The sequence below is a fragment of the Notolabrus celidotus genome, chromosome 17, assembly GCF_009762535.1.
Source record: "Notolabrus celidotus isolate fNotCel1 chromosome 17, fNotCel1.pri, whole genome shotgun sequence".
Lineage (NCBI taxonomy): Eukaryota > Metazoa > Chordata > Actinopteri > Labriformes > Labridae > Notolabrus > Notolabrus celidotus.
This window is the reverse complement of record NC_048288.1, coordinates 9,271,041-9,298,031: the sequence shown is the minus strand read 5'-3', so window position 1 is coordinate 9,298,031 and position 26,991 is coordinate 9,271,041. Positions and strand designations below refer to the sequence as shown.

The 26,991-nt window shown below is 41.7% G+C and overlaps 3 protein-coding genes across 6 annotated transcripts; 2 read left to right on the top strand and 1 right to left on the bottom strand.

Moving 5' to 3' along the window:
* Positions 1-906: 906 nt before the first annotated feature.
* rrs1 (ribosome biogenesis regulator 1 homolog) lies at positions 907-2,242 on the top strand. Its single transcript, XM_034706726.1, has one exon. The coding sequence runs from the start codon at positions 956-958 to the stop codon at positions 2,027-2,029; it is 1,074 nt and encodes a 357-aa protein (XP_034562617.1). The 5' UTR covers positions 907-955; the 3' UTR covers positions 2,030-2,242.
* Positions 2,243-6,148: 3,906 nt separating this feature from the next.
* Positions 6,149-9,327, top strand: LOC117829201 (caskin-2-like). Its single transcript, XM_034706791.1, has 5 exons — positions 6,149-6,219; positions 6,473-6,500; positions 7,024-7,191; positions 8,263-8,348; positions 9,072-9,327. The coding sequence occupies exons 1-5, from the start codon at positions 6,149-6,151 to the stop codon at positions 9,325-9,327; spliced, it is 609 nt and encodes a 202-aa protein (XP_034562682.1).
* A 4,506-nt stretch (positions 9,328-13,833) lies between these two features.
* mybl1 (v-myb avian myeloblastosis viral oncogene homolog-like 1) lies at positions 13,834-26,072 on the bottom strand. 4 transcript variants are annotated; one of them, XM_034706296.1, is made up of 16 exons: positions 25,664-26,072; positions 22,460-22,559; positions 22,228-22,299; positions 21,899-21,991; positions 20,841-21,061; positions 20,549-20,750; positions 20,389-20,463; positions 19,981-20,091; positions 19,069-19,290; positions 18,596-18,958; positions 18,356-18,495; positions 17,720-17,834; positions 17,497-17,613; positions 17,255-17,359; positions 16,845-17,036; positions 13,834-16,367 (listed from the first exon to the last, which is right to left on the bottom strand). In XM_034706296.1, the coding sequence occupies exons 1-16, from the start codon at positions 25,684-25,686 to the stop codon at positions 16,242-16,244; spliced, it is 2,277 nt and encodes a 758-aa protein (XP_034562187.1). In that variant the 5' UTR covers positions 25,687-26,072; the 3' UTR covers positions 13,834-16,241. The 4 variants fall into 4 exon arrangements, with proteins under 4 accessions (XP_034562187.1, XP_034562186.1, XP_034562189.1 ...); XM_034706295.1 differs by having other exon boundaries at positions 18,596-18,976; positions 25,664-26,054; XM_034706298.1 differs by lacking the exon at positions 19,981-20,091 and having other exon boundaries at positions 18,596-18,976; positions 25,664-26,044.
* Between the last annotated feature and the right edge of the window lie 919 nt (positions 26,073-26,991).

Sequence of the window (26,991 nt, the reverse complement as noted above, 5' to 3'; positions counted from 1 at the left end):
TGAATATAACATTACTTAAAGTAGATATTCCATTAACATATCTGGAATGAATCCTTTATTTAATCAAAAGACGGTGCCTCTTTTGATGTATCTTAATATTCTGTTTTACAGTGTACTCTCTATTTAACTTATTTTTTAGATGAATTAGTGTTATTTTTTTCTATTAGATTGTTTTGATATATCTTAATTATTATAAGGGGTCTGTTTCTTGTTTGTTTGTTTTTTTTTGTTTTGTTTTTTAAACATGTTTTTATTAAGATTTTCAGAAAGTTTTACAGAGTATAAAGAATAAAGTCAGACAGAAAAACAAAAAAAACAAAAAACAAACAAAAACGATCAAAAAAACAAACAAAACAGGGCTTACATTGTAGGACATTATGCTACATGGCATCACTAGCACAATATTTCTTAAGACAAAGTTTAAAGAGAAGTAAGCGGTGAGCAGTAAAATCAGTCACTGTCCAATCGGGCAAGATAATCAGAAAAGGGCTGCCAGGTTTTGAAAAATTTGGTAAGATTGCCCATCATGCCATACCGGATTTTCTCCATGTGCAGTACACAGGTGAGGTAAGATAGCCAGGTCTTGAACTGGGGCACAGTGTCAGACTTCCAGATATTTAATATCACTTTCTTAGCAATTACCACACCATACATGATAGTGCACAGAGATACTTTGATTATATAAAGAGTTGAATATTTCACACCAAAAGGTAGACAGCTCTGGATATGTCCAAAAAAAAGGTGGGCCAGTGAGCCCTCAGCAGACTCACCTGTTTGTTGTTTCGAATGTAAAGATTCAAACTCCAAAAACACAGAAACAGAAAATATAAAATGAGTCAATGTCGCCCCCTTGTGGTCGTAGACGGAACTGCACCGTGACAACTGTGACCCGGAAGTGACTTTTTGTGTTTCCCTATCGCACGTGTGTAGTGAGCGTTTGGCAGCACTTTCCAACATGGCTGCCTGCAGTGTGGAAGCGCTGTTAGCCAAAGCTGAGCAAGAAGATGCCGAAAAACTGAAAAGCATCTCCGTCCTGAAGGAGCTGGACCTGGAGTTTGACATCGGGAACCTGCTGGCGTCCGACAAGAACCGCATCGAACCTCGAGACTTCAGAGATCAGAAGAAAGATGAGTTTCTGCTGGCACTAGCTCGTGACAACACGCAGCTACTTATCAACGAGGTCTGGAAACAACCCACGGAGAGGGTCCAGGAGGCGATCGTGGCCAAACTACCAGACCCCACAACCCCTTTGCCCAGAGAGAAACCCCCTCCGAAGCCCAGAGCTCCCACCAAATGGGAAGAGTTTGCCAAGCTGAAGGGGATACAGAAGAAGAAGAAGACTAACCTGGTGTGGGATGAAACTGCGAAGGAGTGGAGGAGACGCTGGGGCTACAAGAGGGTCAATGATGGCACCAAGGAGTGGCTGATCGAGGTACCCGAGACCGCAGACCCAAACGAGGACCAGTTCGCCAAACGCACCACAGCCAAGAATGAGAGAGTGGCGAAAAACGAGTTCAACAGGCTGAAGAACATCGCCAGGGCGCAGAAAGTCAAAGTACCTGGTGTAGGACTGGCCACTAAAACTCAGCAGTCCAAAGATGAGCTGTCAAGAGCTGTGAGTGTGGCCAGAACCTCCACAGCATCTGCAGGGAGGTTTCAGGACACCCTGCCCAAAGAGAAACCCCTCAGGAACCAGGGCAAGAAAAGAAAGTTTGACCCTCTCATTGGAGATTTCTCTAACGAGAGGAACAAACAGCTGGAGCTGCTGAAGACTCTGGGCAGCAAGAAGCCCAAGCTGGACATTACCAAGGCTGTGAACAAGCAGATGAGAGAGGAGGACAGAGAGGAGGCCGCAGCCAAATACAAGAAGGGAGCAGGGAAGAAAGGACGCAAAGGAAACATGTCAGGAGGCAAAGGCAAAGGGAAGGGAGGGAAGGGAGGGAAGGGGAAAGGGGCTAGAGCTGGTGGTGGAGGAGGAGGAGGAGGAGGAGGAGGGAATAAGAGGAGAGGTAAACCTGGGAAGCGCTGAGGACTGAGCCTTGGCATCAGAAACATTGGACTGGACTTGAGTGATGGAATATAAAATAACTGGGGTGTTATGTTTGGACTGTGCTTTTTCAATGTGCCTGAAATCTGTCCACACATCTGTAAATATCTGTCCCCGTACTGATGGAAGCAGAGCGATCTGTAATGTTTTATTAATGATACATACTTATACATAAATAAAATATGTGATTGTTTATCCTCTCTTGTTTTGATTTGATGAAGAATTTAAAACATTTAATGGAGACACATGTAACATCAGTTTCTAACAAATATATACATTTATCTTTATGTTCAATATATCATAGAAGCAATGAAGTAAGAGTCTAATGTGTAATTCAGATGTACTGACCCATAAGGTCAAACACCTGTCAGCTGTGTAAGCTGACAGGTGTTCAGAACATGTGGCTGAAGTGATATACTGTATAACAGCACACATGGAATCACTCCTGTCCAATCAGACTGTGTGGCTGGGACTAACTGTTATGTAATGAACATTGATAATACTGCTTCAGAATCGTACAGACTCTAATAACCTGATGAATAATAATTAGAAACATACAGAGGCTGGAAATGCTGTAACATATAGATCCACAAAAACAGCTGCTTTAATTTCTACATGCCACCTAAATAGTTGTTAAAAAGCAACATCACACAATCTTCAACCTGCATGCAACCTAATCTCTTTGACCTTTATTTAATTTACCTTTATTGAACCAGGTGATTAAATGTCTCTTTTTTTTTAAGGCTGAGACAGTCAGCAAAAAAAAACAAAGTTACAGACACAGGCACGCAGGGGAACCAAAGTTCTAAAATGTTCAATAAAAGAAACTATCCAGTGTCAGTTGTGTAACCAGGTGAGCCAAAAACAATCTGCACAATCAAGGGATTTCATTTTAGATTTAAAACATTTAATGTCATCAGCTCTTTGATTTTCAGGTAATTCTGTAATAAATTCAGACTGAACTTGCATAACACCAAAAAGCCCTTTTCCCATATTCTGTTTGGGACAGAGAGCATAAAAGGACAATAAATATCTTTACAGTTTGCTCTTTGTACACATCACTATAACTATCAGTTCTTTGTAAAAAGCTTATTCTAAATATTCTGAGCTTCTTTCCTTTTTTTTACTTTATTTATATTAGTATTTGTTTCTTATTTTATTCGTACTTTCTATTAATACTCTAATATTCTTCTTTATTGTGTGTAAGAACAACTGTAATGACCGAGTTTCCCCGGGGATAAATAAAGTATTTCTGATTCTGATTTTCAGAAATACTGTCCAGCACTTTCCTGTGTGATTAAAACACAGAGATAGAGTGGTAACAGGTCTTACTAATGAAGGTGTACCAATGTATCAGCCTAAAGGTCGCCAGAGAGGGTCATCTAACCCAGGAGTACAACTCACAACGAGTCATAGCTTTATGATAAGTACAATAATAATTGATAGGATTTACGTATACAGTGCTTTTCTGGGTACTCAAAGATGCGATAAATGGAAGATAAATAAAACAAAACAAAGACAGAGGTTGGGAGGGAGAAGAGGTCGTGTTGTATGCTTTTTTGAAAAGGAAGGTCTTGAGGTGGTTTCTAAATGAGTGAAGTGAGTCAGAGTTGCGGATGTGTGGAGGGAGTTCCAGAGAGTCCCCCAAGGTGCAAAGTATGAACCTCAAGGTCACATGGTGAGCTGTATCGAGCATATGAAGACATGGAGCAGAGGTGTGCGTGTACAAGAGATCACTATAATCCAAAACAGGTTTAAAAGTTGCAGCAACAAAACGCTTTTTTATTTTAAAAGAGAAACATGATTTATTTCCAAAATAAAAACTACATTTTAGCCTCAGCTGTTTCACCAGGTACAGCACATATTTAATATTCAAAGACTCATCACTATCATCTTTCTCTCAATTCAATTCAAATTTGCTTTATTGGCATGAACAACGAGATATTATTGCCAAAGCACATAAATTCATACAGCACATTATATATATTCACAACACACTACACTCATCATATATACATTAATCACACACCATATTCATTACATATTATATTCATCACATACATATCAACCATATATTACATATTTTATATGAATTAATGAACAATGGTGTCACCTATACAGCATATCTCAATGTCCTCATCCGATGCGGCGCACTCACAAAACCTCCACCCAAAATCAAACACCATGGGATGGTGCGTCCCTCAGGCTGTGACAGGCAGACACATATTTAGCAGCCAGAGGAGCTGCTGACCCTTCCCCCAGGAGAACTGACAGTTTCTCTTCTGGGGTTAATGTTTCATCTTTCTCTCTCTCTCTCTCTCTCTCTCTCTCTCTCTCTCTCGCTCTCTCTCTCTCTCTCTCTCTCTTCAGCTCCTCTATCCTTCTTTCCAACCACAATGTGGTCTCAACAGATGTCTGTCTAACATGAGTCTGGTCCTGCTCGGGGTTTCTGTCTGTTAAAAGAAGTTTGTCCTTGCCACTGTAACTTGCTCAATGCTGCAAAGTGCTCTGCGATGAGATCAGACTGAGTCCTGTCTTTAAGATGGAACTGGATCTTATCCTGTCTTGATGTTGGGTCTTTGTTAATAATTTAACATAGACCTGCTCTGTTTGTAAAAGAGTCTTCAGATAACAGTTGTTGTTATTTGGCACTATACACATAAAGATTGATCCTCCGAGTGCATTTCAAAATCTCCTCCAGCTCGACTCAGCAGATAAAAGCTTGAACATGAAGGTAGCCACAGTTTGTCTTTTCTTCTTCCCAGAAGTAAACATCACATCGGTTTCTAAGAAGCTTAGCTGCGCTTTTTGGTTATGTAAAGTATTTGCTTTGGCCTTGATGTCTAGACAGGAGCAGTGAAAAGAGTGAGGGAGAGCCCAAATCTGCACCTTTAGCACATTTACACCTTTCTGCACGTAAGAAGCTTTAAAAACACTCTGAGCAGAACTTTTCTATCATGAGAGACCTCTGACTGATGGTGTTTTTGACCTCTACAGATGAGAGACTCCTGTGCTGACAGTTTTGAAGGAGAGCCACAGAGGCTGCAGCCCAGGCCAGTGTTTTGCAGAACTAGTAGGGCCCAGATAACGAGGTTAATTACCTGTCTCATCCTTTTACTGGCCTTTCCTCTTCCAGTACAAACACTTCTCATTGTTCACTCCACTAAGCTGATCCATCGCCCTCCTGACAGGATTCCAGCCTTATTTCCTGCTCACATTGATATCAATTACTTTATATTAAAAATGCATCTTTAGCCTCAGAGTTGAAGTTGGACACAGGCTCTGTGATAATAGTTGGAGTTTTGCAGCAGTGCTTCATTGTTGGAATCTCTTTCTGCCTGAGTGATCTCTCATGTTATTGATGGATGCTTTTTAATCGCTGACACAAGCTCACAGCCAAGCTCCATCACACCAGAGCGGGAGAGAGGATGTGTGTGTGTGTGTGTGTGTGTGTGTGTATGTGTGTGTGTGTGTGTGTGTGTGTGTGTGTGTGTGTGTGTGTGTGTGTGTGTGTGTGTGTGTGTGTGTGTGTGTGTGTGTATGGGGGGGGCTTGTTTAAATCACCATCTGTTGAGCTGTCCGCCAAACCAGTCCAAAGCCCATTCATCTTTGTCCCTGCTCACCCAGGCCGCTGAAAAATGGGACACAGTCAATAACCTAAAATCAATCAAGCACCCGCTCACATGTTAAAATTATGAATTCTAGCTTATGTCAGGGAAGCAGTGGCCTCATCACTTCTCTCCCATGTGACCAGATGGTCAAAGGACAATAGACGGTAGCATGAAGATGAGGCGGTCAGGCGTGATTTTTGACATGAAGAGTGCTGAGCCTGAAAAGTTGAAAACATAACAGTGTCTTATATGAATTTAAGTTTGTAAGAAACCCAACTATTCATCTTAAAATCACACATTATTCTGCTGTACACCCAGATATTTTTGTCCCCTGTCTCATCCTCTGATGCATGTTGTCCTCAGAGGACATGTTGTTGCTCGTGTCCTGCTCCGATCTTTGCTGCAGTGGATTAGTCAGCTGCATTTATTTAAAGGTAGTGCAGAGGGAGAGCAGGAGCTGCGGTCAGTGTGCGAGTGTCAGATCTTGAAGATGCAGCGCATCTACATGCATAGCAATGAACACTTTGAAGTATTCACCACCGTCCTTGCTCCACAAGGTGAGTGGAATCATATCTGCAAAGAAGTTAGGATTAGCATGACATTGTTTTCATGGTTAGTGACTGCAAGATGGCATATCTGTGTGTGATGATGAATAAATGATGCTCTGCTGTCTCTCCCTATGGGCTGTTTATTTGATACTTGTGTGCATGCATTAATCTGTAGAGATTCTGATTCATATTTGCAGATATTACAAATGATAGAACTAACCTTTTTTTTTTGCTGATTCATTTCCACTCTCATGGTTCACAGCAAGGTTTCGATACATAGCAGAAGCTGAAAAGGCAAGTCAAACCTCCTCCTTCATTTATTTATTATCTAATGTGAATGAACTAAAACATATGTCTGTATTTAGACTGCAAGTCTAACATCATGTAAAGCTTTCAGTGCAGGAATATTTATCAAATTACTAAACTAAAGATGTAAACATACAGGAGATGGCTTGATAAGAATTTGACACTGATGTTATGTAAAATTAATTTCCTTTATCTCTATTAAGTGTTTCAGTTTGTCTAACTCCTCAGACAAACATGCACCGTATTTAGTAGGGACAGATAATGAAGACTAGGCCCAGATTTAGGGTTTCTCTTTCACTGCCCAGTAGTTAATCTCTGAGTCTTGACACTTAATCCTCTTCATTCACTGAGTCTGACCTGAGGTCTGCTTGGAGCACAAACAGTGACTGCAGCTTTTATTAGCACAATGAACAGGATCGCAGCAATCAGTGTCTCCTGTTTTTAATCTGCAAATTTAAATAGAAAACAGAGTACAACTGCACGTGTCTGTAATCCCTCCTCTGTCCGTTAGATGGTAGCGGTGCACAGATACAGTCCGCAGTGGCCGGACGAGCTGGAGCTGACTCTGGGTGACGTCGTCCTAGTTCTGTCCAAACACCAGGAGGGGAGGTGGTTTGGGCGGCTGCAGGACGGCCAGCGGGGCTGGTTCCCCGCCTCCTGTGTGATGGAGCTGAGCCAGGTTGGTTGGCTGCCTGAATGAGCTCAGCAATGCAGCATTACTGGACTGTGCTGTTGTTAGTGCTGCTGAATGTCAGAGGACAGATCGTTCTCGCTACTGTGTCCTGCTCTTTCATTACAGACAAGGATTAAAAGCTCCATCAAGTCATACTAACTCTATCAGCTGCTTATAATTACAATAATGATAAATTAATGAATAATCTCAGAGGATTATTTTCCCTCCAAAACTTAAATTTTTATTGTTGCAAATTTCCTCACTCTACTATTATTGCAAATAATATTCAGTTTATGTTTTCATTATTAAGAAGTGCTAACTTTAGAAAAACACTTTATATATGCTGCTCAAAATAACCCTGATGATGTCACAGTGATGTCATCAGGGTTATGTCACCTATTGTAAATACAATTAATGTAATCTGATCATTACACACTTGTTACAGAGGACTTGTGGTATTTGAGATAAGGGGCGTTTTAAGCAGTAGGAATGGTTTGGTAAAAGATATGGTGCATTGTGGGAAATGTAGTGTTATTATTACTTAGAGCACAGGCACATCTCTCTACTTGTCTTGTCTAACTGTCTGTGTCTTATTGGTTCCTATCTTTGTGAAGTCTTAACAAAAAATAATTGGATTGCCTTCAAAAAAAAATACTATTTAGACGTTTTTAGAAATTGAACAGAATTGTCAAGCCTATTGACAACATAACAACTAAAATTTCCTGTTTGACATCCAGTTACAAAAGCTCTTGGACCATGCTTTTTTTTTAACCTAGGTGTGTTTAGCATAAAAAAAATATGTAAGATTATCTAGTTTGTCCTTTCTTATATTATGCTGAGAAAGATTATAAAGTAGTGAACACATGTTCAATAATCATGATCCAAAAAAACAGATGCATGCATTGCTACCGCCTTGAAAAAAAACTATGTAAAAGACGAAGCAGAAGAGGCCCAAGTATGAGCTGTCTATTTGATGTGACCAGAAAACTACAAGATAAGAAGGTGTGAGGGGAAGTGTGATGTTTATTTCAGGATATGTGTGTGACATCTTTAACTCAAACACACTCCTGTTTTCAGGTGAATCTCCCTCCAAAAGCTCTACAACGCAGTGTCTCCCTGAGAGGCTCATCCTATGACAACGATGCACGCTGCAGACAAGGAAAGTAAGTGCAAGGCTCCTACAATAAAAACACACATCCCTCAGTGAGTGCATGCATACACACACATGCACACACACACACACGCACACACAGCAGCTGTTCTAACACCAAACCTCCTCACATCCCCCAACCCCAAATCCCATCTCTTTGCTCTCCGCCCAGCACCCCTGAACAGGTGGCCCCTCTCATCCCTCATTAGTCGACAAAGCACGCTGATTACTAACCCCCATACGTGAACACACACACACACACAAACACACACACACACACACGCACACACACACGCACACACGCACACACATATGAAGGCTAGTCAATCCCTTCTCACTGCATCTAATTAGAGAAAGAGGAGCATAGGAAAAGGAAATAGTTTGTAGTTTTTAAATCTGAAATGTAATTGAAATATTTGAAAGACAAATCGAAACTTTTGTGAATATTTCTGAGAGATCAACGAGACAACAGATAAACTGTTATCAAGTCAGTTTGTTCATTGTTGCAGTACATCATTATTTCATAGGGGCATCTATTCTTCCTGTTGTTTATTTGATAGCAGGGGATGTTTATTTTTGACAGGCTGCCTCTGAACCCTGCCCACACCATCACACACACACACTAACACAGAGTCCTCTGTACAGCTCGGTGCCTGTCTTGTCTGCTCGCGCTGGAATTTGGGTCATGAGGAATAAACAGGGTCTTTGTGTTTGTTATTTCCTCTTTGTCCCCCAGTGGACACATTCTGCAGGCGCTCAAGAGGGGGAGCAGAGGAGGAGCGGGAGGAGGGGGAGGAGGGCTGGACAGGGGCCAAGGCCAGAGCGAGGGCCCCTTCCTGGTAAGGAGGCCCCAGAACTCTATGTCCCATGTCGCTGTGGCCTCCGAGCCTCAGATGCAGAGATCCCCGAACCTGCTCCACAGGATCCTGTCCAAGTACCGTAAAAAAAGCGAATGCCAGGGAGCCACCAATGGGGCCTTCGAGGGCGACTAAGAAGACCTCGTCTTTGTCCTGAGTGCTTTGGGGGAGAATGTGGGTGAGGTGAGGAACTTTGAAATAAGAAAGACAGATCCTGAACACCCTGACATGGGCATGACACTTTTGACCGTGTCAGGTTTTCATGATTTGGCTGCAATTCTTGATTCAGGAGGTTGAATGGTGAGAGTGCAAACAGTGATATCATGGATGTCTGTATAACAAGAAGGACAACATGACAACTCCCCATAAGTGACGCCAAAAGATATATAAAGCTCCTCCTATGGACTTGCTGTAGTGTAGGTAATAAAGCCCCCCCTCCTCCACAAATGGACATGAGTCCAACTTTAAATTTTAAATACATGTCAAAAGATTTGTTTTCAAATATAGTTTATGTCAAAATCAAATCTCATCTTTTTGATTTGTTTCCAAACTATGACCTTTCTGAGAAGTGTGGTTTTTAATAGTTATACTGAAAGGGTATGACAGCTCTGTGGACAAATATGACTCCTGCAGCGCTGTTTGCTCTAGTTTAGCGGAATGGAGAAGAGGAACATCGTTTGGACACACCTGTATGTAAACACAGCAATCGCACTCTGATGCAGAAAAGATAAACAAGCTGAAGAGGCGATCTCAGCTCAGCAATCGAAACAAACAGCTGCTTGAATCCTTCAAGCCCAGTGGTAGGTGAGGTAGTTAACATAAATATAGTGACGGGCTAACGTTAGACACCGTCTCCACCCAATCCAACATCAGCAGAAGAGTTGGAGCTTGGCGTAGCAACATCTCCTGGTTCAACAGCTGGTTCAGTCCAGAGAGTTTATTCCAGCTGGTTGAACCAGGGGAATTTGTCCATCTCACTTTCACCAAGCTGCTCTTGAAACTTTACATCCTGCTCTCAGAGTTTCTTGGCCTTTGCACGACACTGCTCTGCTGAGTGGTGAGAGCTCCTCTCATTCACGCTCTGAATAACAAATTAGTAAACGTCTGTATTTTTGTGAGTAGTCTCAAACATTTAACAAATTTGCTCATCTGCCCAACTGTTGATGCAGCTTTGGACCTATTCGCTAAACTGGCTAATATTAGTTTGCATCTTGCAGCCAGCTTCCCATAAAGCAAAGTGCGACCAGTACACTTGGTATTTGTTTACCTACAGGATAGAAAAAAGAAGACTGCGATGTGACGGTGTATTACAGCTGTGCAATGGTGTGTACTATAGCCTGCTTTCAACATTTCAGTGTGAACACAAAAGGCACCTGAGGGGGAAATATAGCAAGAAACAATTTATCATCTGAACTGAAACAAATCAAACGTTCAGGTGTGAAAGCAAACTAGCATAGGAGTCATTGAAGTCTCTGTAATTATAAGTGTCTGCTTCAAAGTGACAGATGATACCAACCCGAGGAACCTGCACAGACTCTGGTTCCAAATATGCCAGATGTTGGGATGGGTCACGGTGGGTGGAGGGGGTTTTGGCTTCACTTTTGTACGATGGGAGGAGATAGTGACGCCTGGTCCATCTTTTGATACAGTTACTGTCTCAAAAAATGTTTTGCCCTTTGCAAATAAGGGACTCTGCCTGCTGTGACATCACTGGTTGGGGCGGAGCTATGGATGCAAATGCCTGTAGTTTGAATGTATAGAGAGATGAGAAGCTGCTGTTTTATTCCCTGTTTAGCAGATCTGTAGGGATTTTGCTTACATTATGCATAATTGTAAACATTGCCAGCTAATGTGACATAGATTTAAACTTGGTGTAACATAGGACTCTATAACAGGAGCTAAGTGTAACTGTATATCATGACTTTAATGCTGTTACTGAAGAGTTGTAAATGTCTGTGTATGTTTTTCCATGATGTTTTTCTTCATCTGCTCACATGTAAATATGTATATAATCAGCTGCTAAATATGAGATTATCATTTGAATTATAAATCCAGTAAAATCTTACCAGCTAACGTCTCTTTATTTGAATGGAAACCTTCCTCGGTCTGTACCGTGTACTTCAGCTCCTCTTCATTTTCCCCTGAAAACACTGGGCCTCCCTCCTTTTTAACAGAGCTGAAGCGAGAGGAAGTGTGATTGAGCCCTGCTGAAAGCCTCGCCGAAGGGAGCAGGGATTGTGCCGGTTGCCCAGGCAGCGCTGAAGCAGCTCTCACATGCCACATGTAGTCGTCGATTTCTTCTTCTGTGGTGCCTCCCAGCGTGTTACCCTCGCAGGGTCTCTATGGGGTGGGCTGTAGATTACCTCCTTCCAGAGGACACAGAAAGCAAACCTAATCCTAACCTTGGCCTTGACCCGCATGAGGGAAACATACCCCTCCTTCTCCTCCTCCTCTTCCTCCCCCACTGTTTGATTTTCACTGTTGTATAATCCTTTGTAAGAAAGGCTGTAGGAGGCAGTCACTCTGGGGCCAGGGTTTGGAAGACATGTCTTGCACAGGGAAGGGTATAAATGTTTCAAAGAGAGACCTCTGAGCAGACTCTGATTCATGGAGACAATATCTGAGGTGGCCTTACTGCTGCCGTCTCTGTCAGGGATAATCTGGAGCTTGTGACTCTCATCCAGAATTTGACCTTTGAACTTGGGGACAATAAGGCATAAAATGTAGATTGGCACTCACTCACGGGTTGCTGAAGGTGACTCAGAAACAGTTACACAGAGAGAAATCATCATCATGTGTTTTGCTTCAAAAAATGGGAGATCAACAGCCCAGAGGGAGCCTGACTCACCTCACAGGGTGCTGACACACACAAGTGGAAACACTGACCTATATAAGGCTGAAAGGCCAGGTTCCAATTTTAAAACACACACACATACACACACACTCTCTCTCGCGCTCCCAGAGCTGTGGACTCTCCCGCCTAAAAGTGTCCTAACCATGCTGTGTTGTGTTGGGTGTCTTGGGGCGGGGGCCTAGAGGGGGAGGAGGGGCAACAGGGTGCCTGCCAGATGACTGCTCTGTCAGCCCAATAATGGGCTGCCATCTGCTGTCTAGCATACACAAAGACAAACAGTGTGTGTGTGTGTGTGTGCTCTTGCTTTTGGGTGTATGCTCAGAGGAAGAGGGCAGGGCAGGTTTGGTTGGACGCCTGCAGGCTCTGTTTCATGTCTGCAGAGTACAAGATAGACACAAAAATGAAGTCACACTCACACAAACCTTAACTCAGTCCACTCATGGCTGACTCAGTGACCAGAAAACAGAGTATAACCTGTCTATACGGGAGAAGAAACACGGGTGGTGTGCATTATTGCATATTGAATTTACAGTTTGCAACATTTTATCAGTTTGGCAATCCAAATAAAATGTACCGGCAGCTCTTTTCATAACTAATTATCTGTTCCAACCATTTTTTGTAACAAACTTTTTTGTTCCAGCTTCTAAGTTGTTGACCATTTGTTGCTTTTCTACGGCCATGTAACGGTTAATGACACGTCTTTTGGTGTTTGACTTTTGGTCGCAGGAAAGAGTAATTTAGAGACATCCTGGGAAACTGTGAAGAGCTGTTTAACCAACTTTATGACCTGTTTTAGTTTTCAATAACTCAGTTTATTTTGAAAATAGTCTGCAGAGTAAACAACAATGAAAATAGTAACTAGTTGCATCCTTAAATATGGAAAAAAAATACATATTTGATAAATATGACAATAACAGCTGGGCATTAATAAGAATCTGCTGCCTGAGTGTCATCAAGTCACTACAAGAACCACTCCCCTCAAACACATGCATGAAGCATAAGGTGGAGAGGCTGCTGCCAATAACCAATTAAGTGGCAAAAGGTCCCTGACATCTTTCAACTCTGAGTGTGGGTCACCCAGGAACAATAGACCCTCTTGTACGAGAACGAGGGTGAAGGGAGGACAGATTGATTAAGTGGACGTGGCGTGCATGTGGCGCCCGTGTGTTTACGTGCACATTGTTTATATGCATGTGCTCTACAGCTCCTCCAGCATACGGCAAGTCGTCACGTCCTCTGCCTCCCTCAGTTTGGGGGGCAATCGAGTGAATGGGCCTGTAAAAAACCAACAGCCCCGAGGACAAAGGAGCCCGGGGGCATTAAGTCATGGGTGAGTGGGCCCCTTTAGGGCCAGCAGCTGACCCTGTGGAGAGGCCTCTTGTTCTGATGGAGGGGGCTCGTGTCCCCTGGACCCCAGGCCAAGTTGACAGCATCCCAACATATACATATACACATGACAGGAGGGGGGTTCAGCATTAACCTCTCTATCACTTTAAAACCCTTCACTTTACACAATCACCTGCATGGCTGTCAACTCCACCTGAGAGAAGTGACAACATCACAGACGGCAGATTAAAATTTAAAAAAAGAACGCTTTCAAGGGATCTGTTCTTGGCCGGAGCTCAAGAAGAGGCTGTGCCTGCTGTGAGCACGTCAGAGAAACTAAAGGATCATTTGAAATCTTTATTATCTGGAAGACACCATGTAACCTACACTAATTTGAACAGGGGCGCTTGGCACAGAGAGAAATACTTTCACTTCTGAAAAATGCACTAAAAAAACAGTGATTGCAGTAGCAGTCATGCAACAGATGCATTTATTATTTCCAGAAGAACACGGTTACAAAGACAGTTGGCAGGATTTCTATGGTACCTTGGTTATGATTTAATGTCTGTAAATGCTACAACATACAGAGTGAATGGCATCTGTGATCCTCAGTTAAAGTCCAGCATCCTGTGTATTGCTCATGCTTAGCTACAGTAGTATAAAACAGCTGCTATTATTCATGCTCTCAATTCCCTCAAAACCTATGACTTTACATGGCCAAATGTTAACACACAAACAAATCGACTTCACAAATGGAATGTACGAACAAACGAACACGCAGTATGAAACAATTATATACAGATTCAACAGATAGCTTCAAATAAAAACTCCTTCTGTGAGCGTCAGTCCATTTTAGAGTTTTGTACTTCTAATCTTTCCTCTTAATCTCCCTGACAAGATTCCCTTCTTATTCTCACCCCCGATGCTTAATGCGGATAATCCAGATTATAACTAATACTGGATCTACGAACACCGATAATACAGAAAAGACCATTTATAGCTGCAGTGTTTCTGCAGCAGATTATAGAACAGTATGTTTGGATGGTTAAAAATGACAACAGATTATTATCATGGAAGCAGAACATGTTAGCATGTTAACGCAGAACACTTTTTCAGAGAATATTTTGCATATTTAGATTATATGTTGTTCAAATAATGAATGGGTGAAGTTGAGGGTCTTGCTCAAGGGCAGGATAAGCAGGATATACAGTCTTTGAAACACAGGTGGCTGCAGGATCAAACTGAAACCCTGTTTGCTGTTATTTAGAAAAACAGCCATCCATCTAAAAGAGCTTTAAAGCACACATTTCTGCAGCACAACAGGAAAAAAAACAAGATAACAAAGCAGCAGGATCTTACTGTCAGCATTAAATAAAAAAACAGGAAGACAGTCTAACACACACACACAAAAAAAAAATGAAGACAAGAGCTACATCACCGGAACGAACAAACATGTAAAATTAAATGAAAAGTCAAAGTGCAATTTGTCTATGATTAGAGGTCGGAGACGGAGTCCTGCTACCTACTGGCAAAGAACACAGAGTTAAAGGAAACAAAGGGCTATCTATATGTTACAAGATGATAGATACAACTTCACAATGATTATAGATCTGCTCTGATCAGGAGAAAAATCATCATGAAATTATTGGCAGTGCATGTTCTTCTAACTTGGAGTAATGGAACTGAGCCCAATCCTGATTTTGAAAGAGAAAAGACAATAAATTTCTTCAATAATTTCTCTTAAATGATTATTTTGTTTAGAAATAAATAAATTAGTAGACATTAAATAAATAAAACCTACAGTCTTCACGTAAAAACTCAGTCCTCTTTGACCAAACGCTTTTTGTAGAACATTGATGATATGAAACCCGGTCAGGAAGTGTAAATACGCTGACCAGAGCCACGGTGACCAATCATCATCCTCTATCAGAGATCTGCTGTAGAGCTCGCAGTGAGGGGTTTTAGGCTGTTTTGTCAGCAAAGTTAAACTTCGTAAAAAAACTCATGGTGTCCGATTTATATTAAAATCTAAGCTTTAGAGCTGTCAGATAATAAATAAACAGAAATAAACATTAAGGTACCCTTCCATTTTTGAGGTTCTTACACATGTACATTGCAATGAAATACATTCAACCCATGTCACGAGGGACACTATGGCCTTGGAAAGGAAACGCTGTGTTAGAAAAGATACTGTCACAAGTGCTATCCAGTTTGCCCTTCGATACGCTTCTCCTTCTCTCAGCAGCAAAGTCAGCTCAGTAGTGCAGTACTGACAGCTTCTTATCTACATCCACGAAAACTTCACATCATCGACGAAGACGTGACCCTGCTGTCGCCAAAAACACTGAACCAAACTTTTTCTGTCATCTTGTAAATGAATGGCTGTCACTGTATTCTTATTGTATTTTCCATAGTGTGATTAAAAATACATCCATGTGGATTAATCCAAACTATTGATTAGTGAGTAGTGTTATGTTGTACATGTTTCTCGTTTTGTGAAGAATATATTATCAATATTTAAATCAGAAGCAGCCGCTGCTAGTATTAACACTTTTTACAGCCTACTGTATGTGTAGGTTGATCAATATTACTATCTAGAGCAGGAAACAAACCCGGCCTTTTATGTTGCCAGGTTTGTTTTTTAAGCAGAAAACAAGCCGAACCGCAGAACAGAAACTACAAGGGCAGTGATGGAGAAATGTGATGGCGATAATACCAGCAGCTGTGTCTCTCTGTGGAGAGTCTTGGCAGTCCGTTTCTGCTTCAAAGGAAAAACTCTTCACTGAATTGTCTCTTTCAGGAGTCAGTGGAAGTGTCTGTTGTCGGACGGGGTGTAGTAGTGTTTGCCTGCTCAGCGAGGGGGACGGCTTTACAGCACAAGGGCCCTTGAGGTAGAGCCGGACGACGGGTACGGGTTCAGGTACTGACGGGCCTGTTCTGTCATGATCAGCTGGTCCTCTGTCTTCCCATAAACCACCGCTTCCCACTCACTCACCTGCGGAGAGATAAACAATGACAAACAGTCATTACCAGATTAGCTCAACAAAGACAGCGTGATAAAACGATGAGAACATCACTTGGAGAAAATATTTTTATATGGTTGTAACTTTAAACTCTGATGAGTTTAGGACTGTAGCAGTTCTGTCTCATGCATGTGCACAAGATCACATATATGCATGAAAGAACACACATTCCACAAATGGTTTAAAAGCCAGCAGAGGCAAGGAGAAAGACTGCAAGTTTCTAAATATGGATTTTAACAATCCATGATTTGAAACACTTAAAACATCAGCTTTGCAGTTTAGTTATCAGCATTTGTGTTCGACCTCGAGGAAGCACACTGATTCTTCTGGTAAATAACTGTAAACATTACTTCTGTTTGTAGAAGAAAACTGAAAGGTCACTTTTTATAAGCGCCAAAGGATTTCATGCAGGCCACCTCATCACTGTATTTTAACATCTCCTTGCGTACCTGTACGTTGGTGTGTTTTGGTGCTTTGTGGGAGGCGAGAAGCTTCTTCATCCGGGGGCTTGTAAAGCGATGAGGATGAACTGGGACCAATGAGGACTCCTCTCGTACAGATGTCAAAGATCGGCTGCACTCCTCCTGCTCAGGGATTAGGCTGAGCAGGGAGGAGCTCGTCAGTAGACTTTCATCCGGCACCTACAACATGAGATTACATTAAGAGACAAACTACACAAGGAATGATGCTGAACTTATTTAATAAAAGTGGAATTTCAAAGTATGATCTCCCATTTACAACTTAGAGTTTGAACATTTACCTGTTCATTCATAGTTTATGAAGCCATAGTCACTGAGTTTGCTTTCCAATCTAGTTTGAGGATCAGCTCCTGTAATTTTAAACCTGTATGGTGACTTACTTGTGCATCGTTGAGCTGCTCTTGAAAGAGTTGGACGTTCAGGCAGTCTTTTCCCCACGGGTCCAGCACAAGGGATTTACGCACCTTTCTGGCCGGGCCGTCGATCTGAGATCAAAGATGAAACACAAAGAGTATTTGTAATTCAACCATTCCTCAAAGATATACACCTCTCTTTGGATAACAGAGAGCAGAGTAACACACTACGTTTCTATGATGGTGGAAAGTGTCCACGCTACACATACATTATGTTTCCACGCTCTGAAGTCTGGCAGGGCGTCCGCTCTGTTAAAGATGTCCGCTCCGGTCTCCTGCTTAAGAACTTCTCGAATGTCTTCTTCAAGAAATGCCAAAGGCTGTGGCTGAAACACCAACATACATGTAAATACAACAACCAGACCAGAGCCATAGACTGCTAGTGTATAAAACCATGCAGGTGAAATGCACACACTGAACTTGATCTCTTACCTCCATCTTCAGTGGCCCGTGCATTTTCTCCACGGCAGCCAGAGCATTTTTAAAAGGCGTTGGAGTCCTTGGGGTCGGGATCATGATGGTTTTTCGGAATTTAGGCGTCCGTGGGCTAAAAGTTGAAAAGAGAATCTGATTAAATGAAGCTAGTATAAGGCAAGCTCAGGAACAGGACCATGCCTCCAAACCCAATCTAATCACCTGCAGCTCATTATCTCTTTCACCTGTGCAATTATCCTCCTCCGATCCTTCAGCTTCTCTCTCCCTGTTCTTTCCTCTTAATACAGGAACCATGGGGGTTACTGAACCAGAGGTGTGTTGAGACATGTCCCCACACTGAGTCTTGACCCTCTATTCCTGACTATTCAGATACCCTACTCATCCCCCTTTACCTCGACTCTTTAACTTACTTAAATAAAATCATTAAAACTGTACTGATGTGTGGTTTCATTTTTAGATGTTCAATGATGTGGTTTTATTTACGTACTACAGCACGTCTTGTTACAAATATGATTATAACAAACAAGTGCATGGTTTTGTAAGTGAATCTGAGGTTAAATATTCCTGTGGAAACATTCCTCCAAACAAATGAATCTCTGGTGGAGGTATTCCTGCTCTAACACATTTATTTACCCATCATTCTCTTTCTGGTGCTTAGGCGTGGTTTCTTTTTGCAGCGGTGTGTTGAGGAGGCAGCGTTGTCCACACACAGGAGTGGAGGTGAGGGCAGGGTTGTCCAGATTTAGATGCTCTGCTCCTGATATGTTGCAGAACTGAGGAAACACAGAACACCCATTTAAGCCACTTGAGAACGTTGACACTAGAAGCAAGTACTGAGTGGAGGGCGTGTGACAGAAAAACTATTTCATTTACTCGTGAAGGAGTGAATGGCAGGGATTTTGTGGGCGTTTTCTTGGGAGAATTTGAGATATTTTCCAAGAAGGAAGTGCAGGTCCTGTCGCACAGAGGAGACGGCTCCCCCTTCTCTCTTCTCCTCCTCCTCCCGATGGATGTCTGGCTGGGTTTGGAGTTGATCGGAGTCAAGGCGGCGATATTGCCCAGAGTAAATGGAGCACAGTTCTTGTCTCGATCAGAGAAAGCACCCGGAGTGTAGACGACTGAGCTCTCAATTGTCCTCTCTTGCAGGAGAGAGTTGTAACCCGCCTGGTTGTGCCTGGGCGGCGTTGCAGTCTCTGACAAATCTAAGCCGGCCACGTCGCTCCATGCAACAGGATCCTGCAGAGACAAGCACATCTAGAGTAGGTCTTTAATACATTCAAGGCTTTTGCGAACATATGCATGCTGAGATACACGTGTGCTCTGTTGTGCTCTTCCTGTTCACTCACTGAGTCAATGAGCTCCATGGTCTCTGCAAACTCAGGGATGGTCTGCAGGGTGGAGAGCACAGTGCTGGCCTCTACAGCCAGAAACTTGCTAGGGGACACCGGGAGCTGAGGTGGAGGGCCCCTCCAGGACCTTCTTTCTTCTTGCTCCTCCAGGCTGCTGTTACTCGTGGTCAGAGTGTCGTCTGGGACGCCATCAGACCAGGCTGAGTACTGCTCCAGACTCTGAAGAGGGATCAGAGGACACAGGGATGAGACCTGAGCCTGACTTCATGATGTGAAAAAAATCAAGTTTGATTGTTCTAAATTTGAATCAGATTTAAAATGAAAAGTGAAGAATGGTGACTCTACAACAAGCCGATTCAATCTTCAGCATTCAATCATTCATCATGAAGTCACTGAATGTGAAGGATGACTAACAACATGAATGGAGTGACATAAATGGGAGAAGAGAAGAAGAGGAGGGACAAAAGAGAGTGCTTGGTTCAAACTGCTGGCTGAGCGTGGGCACGGGATGAGGACTTAAGGGGGTGAGGTAGGGAGCAGGTTCATGTTTGGAGCGATGGTGATGGGGGAGGTGAGCTTCAGGCCAGTTTGAATAAGTATAGCAAGATAGGGAAGGTAGTTACTATAGCAACACTACAGCAAATCAAGCTACAGACACACAGATGCGTGCGCCATACTTGTTTAAACACTTATACACTGCAAAAAGTTCAATCAGTCGTTTCATCTCAAGTCTGAACATTGTTTCCATTAATACAGCAGAAAGTGAGTAAATTTGAGTCATTGTTTAACAAAACAATGAATGGAGGTTAAAAAGTATCATTTTAAACTTTTTGCAGTGTATGTAAGCTACAAACACACGCAGGCTATGCTGACTAGGTATGCAAACACACATTCACAGTGTGTTCTTACACATGGACCTCTGCACTGCACTTGTCGTTGGACTTCGCTCTCTGCTGACATAAGCAGCAGTTCAAGCTCCTTTATTCTTTGCTCTCTGTCAGGATCATCCAGGCAAGATGGCTGAAATAAACAAACGTCGGGGAGGAGAGGTTGAGAGGACAGGAGGAAAGACAGAAGTTAAGAAAACCAGACAAAAAAAAGAAGAGCAGATTTTTACACAAAAATAATTTACAGGAGAATGTGAGATTTACTCCCAATTGAAAGAGTTTGATCTGTTATTGAATGTTAGGTGAAAAAAAACAGGACATTCAAGTGTTTTGATTTGAAGTCCAGGGTTAGCAATCACAAGGTCACAACACAAAGCCCAGGAAGTAAAGAATTTAAAGCTTTCATGCCAAAAAAACCATAAAAACTTACCTGAATGAAGCCTGAACTATCAGAGAGACTGTCCATCAAGTGTCCGCTGTGAGGGTCGTACGGATATCCCCCCATCTGAAACACAGAGAACCACGTTTCAATACAAACCTTCCGTCTGATCACATGATCATGATAAAGAGAGTTAAGGAGCTCAGTGGACCTGGTTCGGTACGGGAACCGGCAGAGGGCTGCGCTCGCAGTGCTGAGGTTCAGTTGGCGTTGGAGGACACGGCCTGTGGTGGCGTCGCTTCACTCCAGCATGTGGAGAAGAGAAACTTTTGCTGCCATCTTGCAGGTACCCCTCATGCTCCACCTTCCTCCTCATGGTGGAGTTCCAGTGGTTCTTGATAGAGTTGTCTGTCCTGTTAGGAAAAGGATCAATAACATTTTCCATTATTTTATGAATCAAACCAGAAAAACAAACAAGCAATGAGCGCAGGAGGTCATATTACCGTCCAGGAAGGAGCTTGGAGATCTCGGCCCAGCGGTTGCCCAGACGTTTGTGGGCATCATAGATGATTCTGTCCTCCTCCTGAGTCCATGAAGACTTCTTCACCTCTGGATTGAGGTGGTTGTGCCAGCGCTCACGGCACTGCTTCCCAATTCTGCCCTGGAGGTGTTTGGCGATCACAGACCATCGCTTGGGACCGTACTTATGTACCAGGTCAATAACCTGAAAATTAAAGATGGAGGGAAAGTCAATGAATGTGTTTCAGTTCAAAATAAGAAGATTATACTTTATACACTGCAGCATTTTCTTGTTGTGTCCTCATCCTTTGTTTTATGAAAGAATGAAGCAGTTAGATTCATTCAATATAAAATCTCAAATAAAAAAGGAAATCACATTTTTAATTCATATCAAACTGCAGCAGCAGCAGCAGCAGCAGCAGCAGCAGCAGCAGCAGCAGCAGCAGCAGCAGCAGCAGCAGCAGCAGCAGCAACAGTGTTTAGAGAGCTGTGACTGTTGCAGCAGCAGAGCATGTTTTCCTTCATCTGTCAAGGCCTAAAAATGTTGTGATGTCACCACTGGCAGCCCTGAATGTTATTGATAGGTCTGTTCAGAGGCCAAGATGTTGGAGGAATGAAACAACATTCTAAACATTCTTGAAGAGTTTTGATCCATTTAAGGAGAGCTTTGTTCTTCTGAGTGTTGAGGGAAATATTGGAGCTTCACTCAGAACAAGAAGGACTGGGCTCTGAGGCAGTGAGTCTGAGAGTCTGAGCTGTATTAGGGATGACGTAGTGGAGAAATGACTCTGCAAAGAAAAAAGAAGCTAAGGAAGCTGGCAGAGAGAGTTTGAGCGGGAAGCTGGCGAGTGCGTGTGCACAGCACCGTCAGCCTATGGGTGAGAAACACTTTGCATGTTGTGGTGTTTATGTTTGTATTGTGTCCTTTCACTCAGTGTGAGCTGCTTTCTGCGCTCCCTGCAGCTTCCTTCTGTCTCTGCTATCATTTACCTATTTAGCCACCCCTTTCTAACCAGAACAGGAGACTCCCGGCTCCTCTTACCTTCTGATCCTCCGCTTTTGTCCATGGTCCTTTCACCAGCTCGGGGTTGAGCACCTTCTGCCAGCGGTGCTGACACTGGCCATCTGTCCTCCCCTGTGACACAAGCACATCACCTCATTACACCACAGCCACCTCAGGGTTACACCAACTCCTTCTGACAGCTGACGGCCTCTCCAGCCACAGTCTGAACCTTTTATTCTTTTCATAATCATGAGATGATTGAGAGGTTTATGTGGTAATATGCTTAAGAATGGAAGGAGATACCATCAAGCATTCAGCTCCTCCTGTCTTTGGTGTCACAATGAAGACATAATATATGAAACACTTACCGGAAAGAAGTTAGCAATTAATTTCCAGGAGTCTGTGCCATGCTGCTCGACAAGTTTTTTCAGCTTTTCATCCTGAGAGAAAAAAAAAAGGTGCACAGAGTGAAAATGATTTCCCTCACCTACATCAAAAAGCTTTCTACTTTCATCCTCTTGAACAAAAAGAAAGAGTTGACACTATTTCATTCAGAACCAGAGCCTCATTTTACTCGGTCACATAACCTGTAGAGCTTACCTCATCTCGAGACCACTTCACTTTGCACAGGGTCTTTTTATCTTTGCTGTTCTCTTTACTCTCTGGGTCTGTGGAGTGCAGCTCTTCATCCTCATCATTGCTGGAAATACACAAAAGGCAAATGAGTCAAAGGAGGCAGATGTGTTAATGTTGTCAGTTTCAACTATAAACAATATCCTGATAGGTCCTGGATGTATGGTTAGACAAATACAAACATGTTATGCTCTCTTCCTGTAAATATATCCTGCTGAATACTATGGTAAGGGGTCAGAAGGTTTAACATCACACTGCCTCAGGTTTAAGTTGATTCTTGTGCATTGTTTCAGAATGAACTAAGAAGTGTGGAAAAGATGTGAAAAGAGTAACTGTGGTGAGCGCCAGCACCTCGCTATTATTGTCTAAGCCTCTGTGGAAATTCAGAGGCTATAGGGAAGCACTTTTAGACAAACTGGGAAAAAAGGGGACACAAGAACACGGAACACACTTTGGAGAAGCTTTCAGTCCATCAACGGAGTCTGACTCTTAACTAATGATGCATTCAGAGTCAGACTGCAGACTGAAAGACAGTAAAAATGCATCAATATAAAACACATTTAGTGCAGAATATGGAGGAACGGTTAGGAATAGATGACAAACAATCAGACACATAAATAAAATGTGACTAATGAGTGTTGAGTAGCACTAACTGATACATCTGAATATGTTTTATAGCAAAAAACAGCCTTTAGAGATTGTATAGAAGCTTGTATGGCTGCATTCAAGAACACTAAATTCCTCTGTACTGACACAAGAAGTTGGCATGGAGCACTGCACTTCTGAGTTCCCATAAAACTTGCTGCTGGGCAACTCTCTCTTTGTGGTAGCCGAGGAGCGCTTAATAAATAAAGGAAGTAATGAACCTTCTCCAAGAGCACAAGACACACAAACACGTGCATGTATAAGAGGGAGAGGTGCACTCCTCTGGGCTCATATCAGACGATGTATGAACACAGAGTAGAAGCTTGAACATGGCGATCTTGGCATGGCCTTACTCCCTCACAGAAGTAAAGAGAGGCTGGTGAGGGAGTTTGGACCTGTGGCTGAACAGGAAAGGGGGGAGTAAAGGGGCTGGAGGAAAGGGGGAGATCCAACATCAACAGGCTCTTTCACCTCCAGAGGTGTGTGAGAGTGTGTGAGAGTCATTGAAATGGAGGGGTGTGGTCAGGGGGCTCGCAAAGTACTAACGGTCCAGTTGTTCAAAAAGTTTTAAAAATAGGCCGAGTTATATTCTTCAGTATATAACTCGGCCTAGAAGCACATATTGTGTGCTTCTAAGCCTCTTATTTACTATCTTCTTCACGTTGGAGTAATACGAACTGAATATATTATAATGATAGAGGGAACAAACATCTTAGTGGTCGTAAACACGAACACCATTTACTAAACACACAGTGACACAGTGTGCTGCATTATGAATCATACAAACAAACAGGATGCATGTTCCCTGACAAAAGGTCAGCTTGTTTTAGTTTGGGAGAATAAAGGTAATCCATCTTTCTTCAAATGTGAATACAAGAAGGGGTAAATGGTACAGAATAGACAAAAACAGATACATTTAGGAGCTTACTGAAAGCATAAAAAGTTGCAGCTACTTTTATTTGACTGCTGATCTGTTGTGTCCTTAGTTCTATCCAGAATATGTATCATCATCAAGATAAGTGATGATGATGCCCCCTCTTAATGTAGTCTCCAATGAGATTAAACCAAAAGTGGCTCAAAATCGACATATCTGATAACACGGCGCAAATGTGATTGATTATTAAGATTGTTGACAGTCAATATTAGGTTGATAGAAGAATGAATCAAGTCATTCTCTTTTTGTAAAATCTTTTGGGTTTTTTTTACTTTCACAACACTTGATTTCAAAATGTCTTCATTATTGAGCATCAGGATATTATGAATAAATAATGAATAACCAATATGATTTGAAAAGCCAAATTAATTATCACATTTTATAAGAAATGTATCATAGGTTTTTTTAAGGCTATGGTTTTATAATACAAAGAACTTTCAGTTTCATGTTGATTTTTTTACTGATTGATTTTTAAATGATAATGTTAATCTTAAATTAAGAAATATTTTACATTTTATATTTTCTATGTTTTGAGTAACTCACCACTTAAAAAGTTGTTTTTAGTGTTTTGTTTTGTCTAAGTAATATAAATATATAAATACAGAAGACAGGACAACAATACAATACATATAAAGTAAATACACTTATGACAACAACAATTATATATAGAGTAAATACACTCATGAAAACAAAAACCCAAAACGTATACAGAAATATGTAAATCATTGTTTACCTAGGAGTCTCAGGGAATAAAGTGTTATAATAGTTCATGAATTTGATGCATTTTTTGTCAACGACAAAAAGAAATGAATTGAATTCTAGAAGGAAAATTTAAAACTTCGGAAGTGACTTTGAGAATTTCTATTTGTGAATGAAAAACTTGGTATATAGTATAATGAAGTTTATGATATATCCAAGAGCAATATTTTCCTTGCTATCATAGAAACAAACAACGTATTTGAGTTTAAGAGAATAAACATAACTGGCAGCCGAGAAAAAATTAGATTCAATGTCTTTCCTGAATCTTTTGGATAGTTCACATTCAAAAAAAGGTGAGAAGTGTTTCTGTATCGTTTTAGCAAAAGTTGCACTCGTTCTCAATATCTGTAAATTATTAAATTATTTATTGTATTTATCAGACTGATGCTATGACATCACTGTTTGTAGAGGCAGGCGCGCACCTCCTGTTCACGCTGTCTGTAATGTCATTTTATACAGTCTATGGTAATGTCACGTTGTTACAGCTCCAACAATATTTACTAAACATTAGTGCAAGTGAAGACAATTGTGATGAAAAAAATTGCATTAATTTAAAGTTATATGTTTCGAATTATCGCATGTTTTGAAATGTTCAAACTTATTTGCTTAGTAGAGGTAACCCTACAGCACCATATATGGACCTCCGGCTGGGTGGAGCAGGTGCACGTGCAGTGTAACATATGCTGTCAAACATGAAACTTGATGTATTATGAATGCAAACACTTTTTTACAAAGACAACATGAATAAACCCAGTTTAACTTCCTATAGAAGTCCAGTTTCATGTTTACATCACACTGAGTAATGAAATTGTGTTATTCTCACTGGCACCCACCTGTGTGTCTTCACGTTATCCATGACAGTCTGTAGGATGGTTGAACCTCTTCAAAGACGAACCTGTGTTTGGCAGCTTCCTATAATCCCACATTAAAAGACGTGTATCCATAGAAATCGCTGTCTCACTTCTTCAGAGTGGCAGCAGCATCTAGCTAGCCAGTGAGCTAACATAATGTACAGTCCATAACATCACGCTCTCACTGTAAAAGCTCCTTCACTGTAGAGAACATCTCTCACTGAGATGTTTCCATGTTTCTCCTCCTGTTACTAGTTTCTAATAAAAAAACAGCGCACAAAAAGCCGATATTGAATAAAGCAGACTGCCTCATTCCTCTCACAGCTCTCTGTCCCAGCTCTTTCTATCCTTCTTCTCTGCACTTCTATTTGGCATTATGATTTTTGTCCATCCCGCCGATTCTCGCGCCCAGCCCTCTGCACAGGCGGCCTTGTCCCTGATTGGACAGAAATAGGGCTGTGGAAAAAAAGGAGTCCGTACTCAAACCTGATTGGTCGAAAATAAGGCGAGCCCCGTGTGTGATTGACTAAAGATGGTAAGTGGTTTAGTTTCATTGGCTGGGACTGTAAGGGGGGCGGGCTCTAAGTTGTAACACTGCTCTGTCACCCTCTGCAGTAGAATGGGTCTTTTATTCCAAGAGATGGGGGCTCGAAGTGCGGTGCGGGGACTTTCAGAGGCCCTCAGTGGGGGGCTAAGCACCACAATTTTACTGGAGGCAGTAATTTAATCACATAATCTACAGCAATGAGGTGTTATTTGGTAGAAATTGTAAGCAACATGTTAATGTTGTCACGTAACGCATTGTAAAAGGCTTGTTCAACCGGAAAGTGCACAATAAATGCCTAACAAAGATATTTTAATTTCCACCAGCTGAAATATGTTTGGATGAATGTAGGTGCAAGCACAAATAATAAACAACTGAAAGAGCCATACAAGGGTAGAGGTGGGAAATGGGTGGGGAGAAGGGGTGTTAAAGCAGCGTCTTATTTTATTTTATTTCTTCACTTGATTGCAGTTGACCGTTCATTAGATAATTCAAACTCAACTTGATATGTGTGTTAAGTACGTTAATATATATTTATTTATTTATTTATTATTTTTTTATTTTCTCTTCATGATTCTTTAATCATTACTTTGAATATACATTTATTTCCTTATTTTTATTACTGTTATTACTCTTAACTTAATTATCATTGTTACATTCATTGCTTTATTCAGCTATTAACCTGTTTACTTATTAGAAGTACATCAACACAATTATTTTAATTGATGTTATTATCTTTTATATTAATTTTATTTTAATGTGTGTA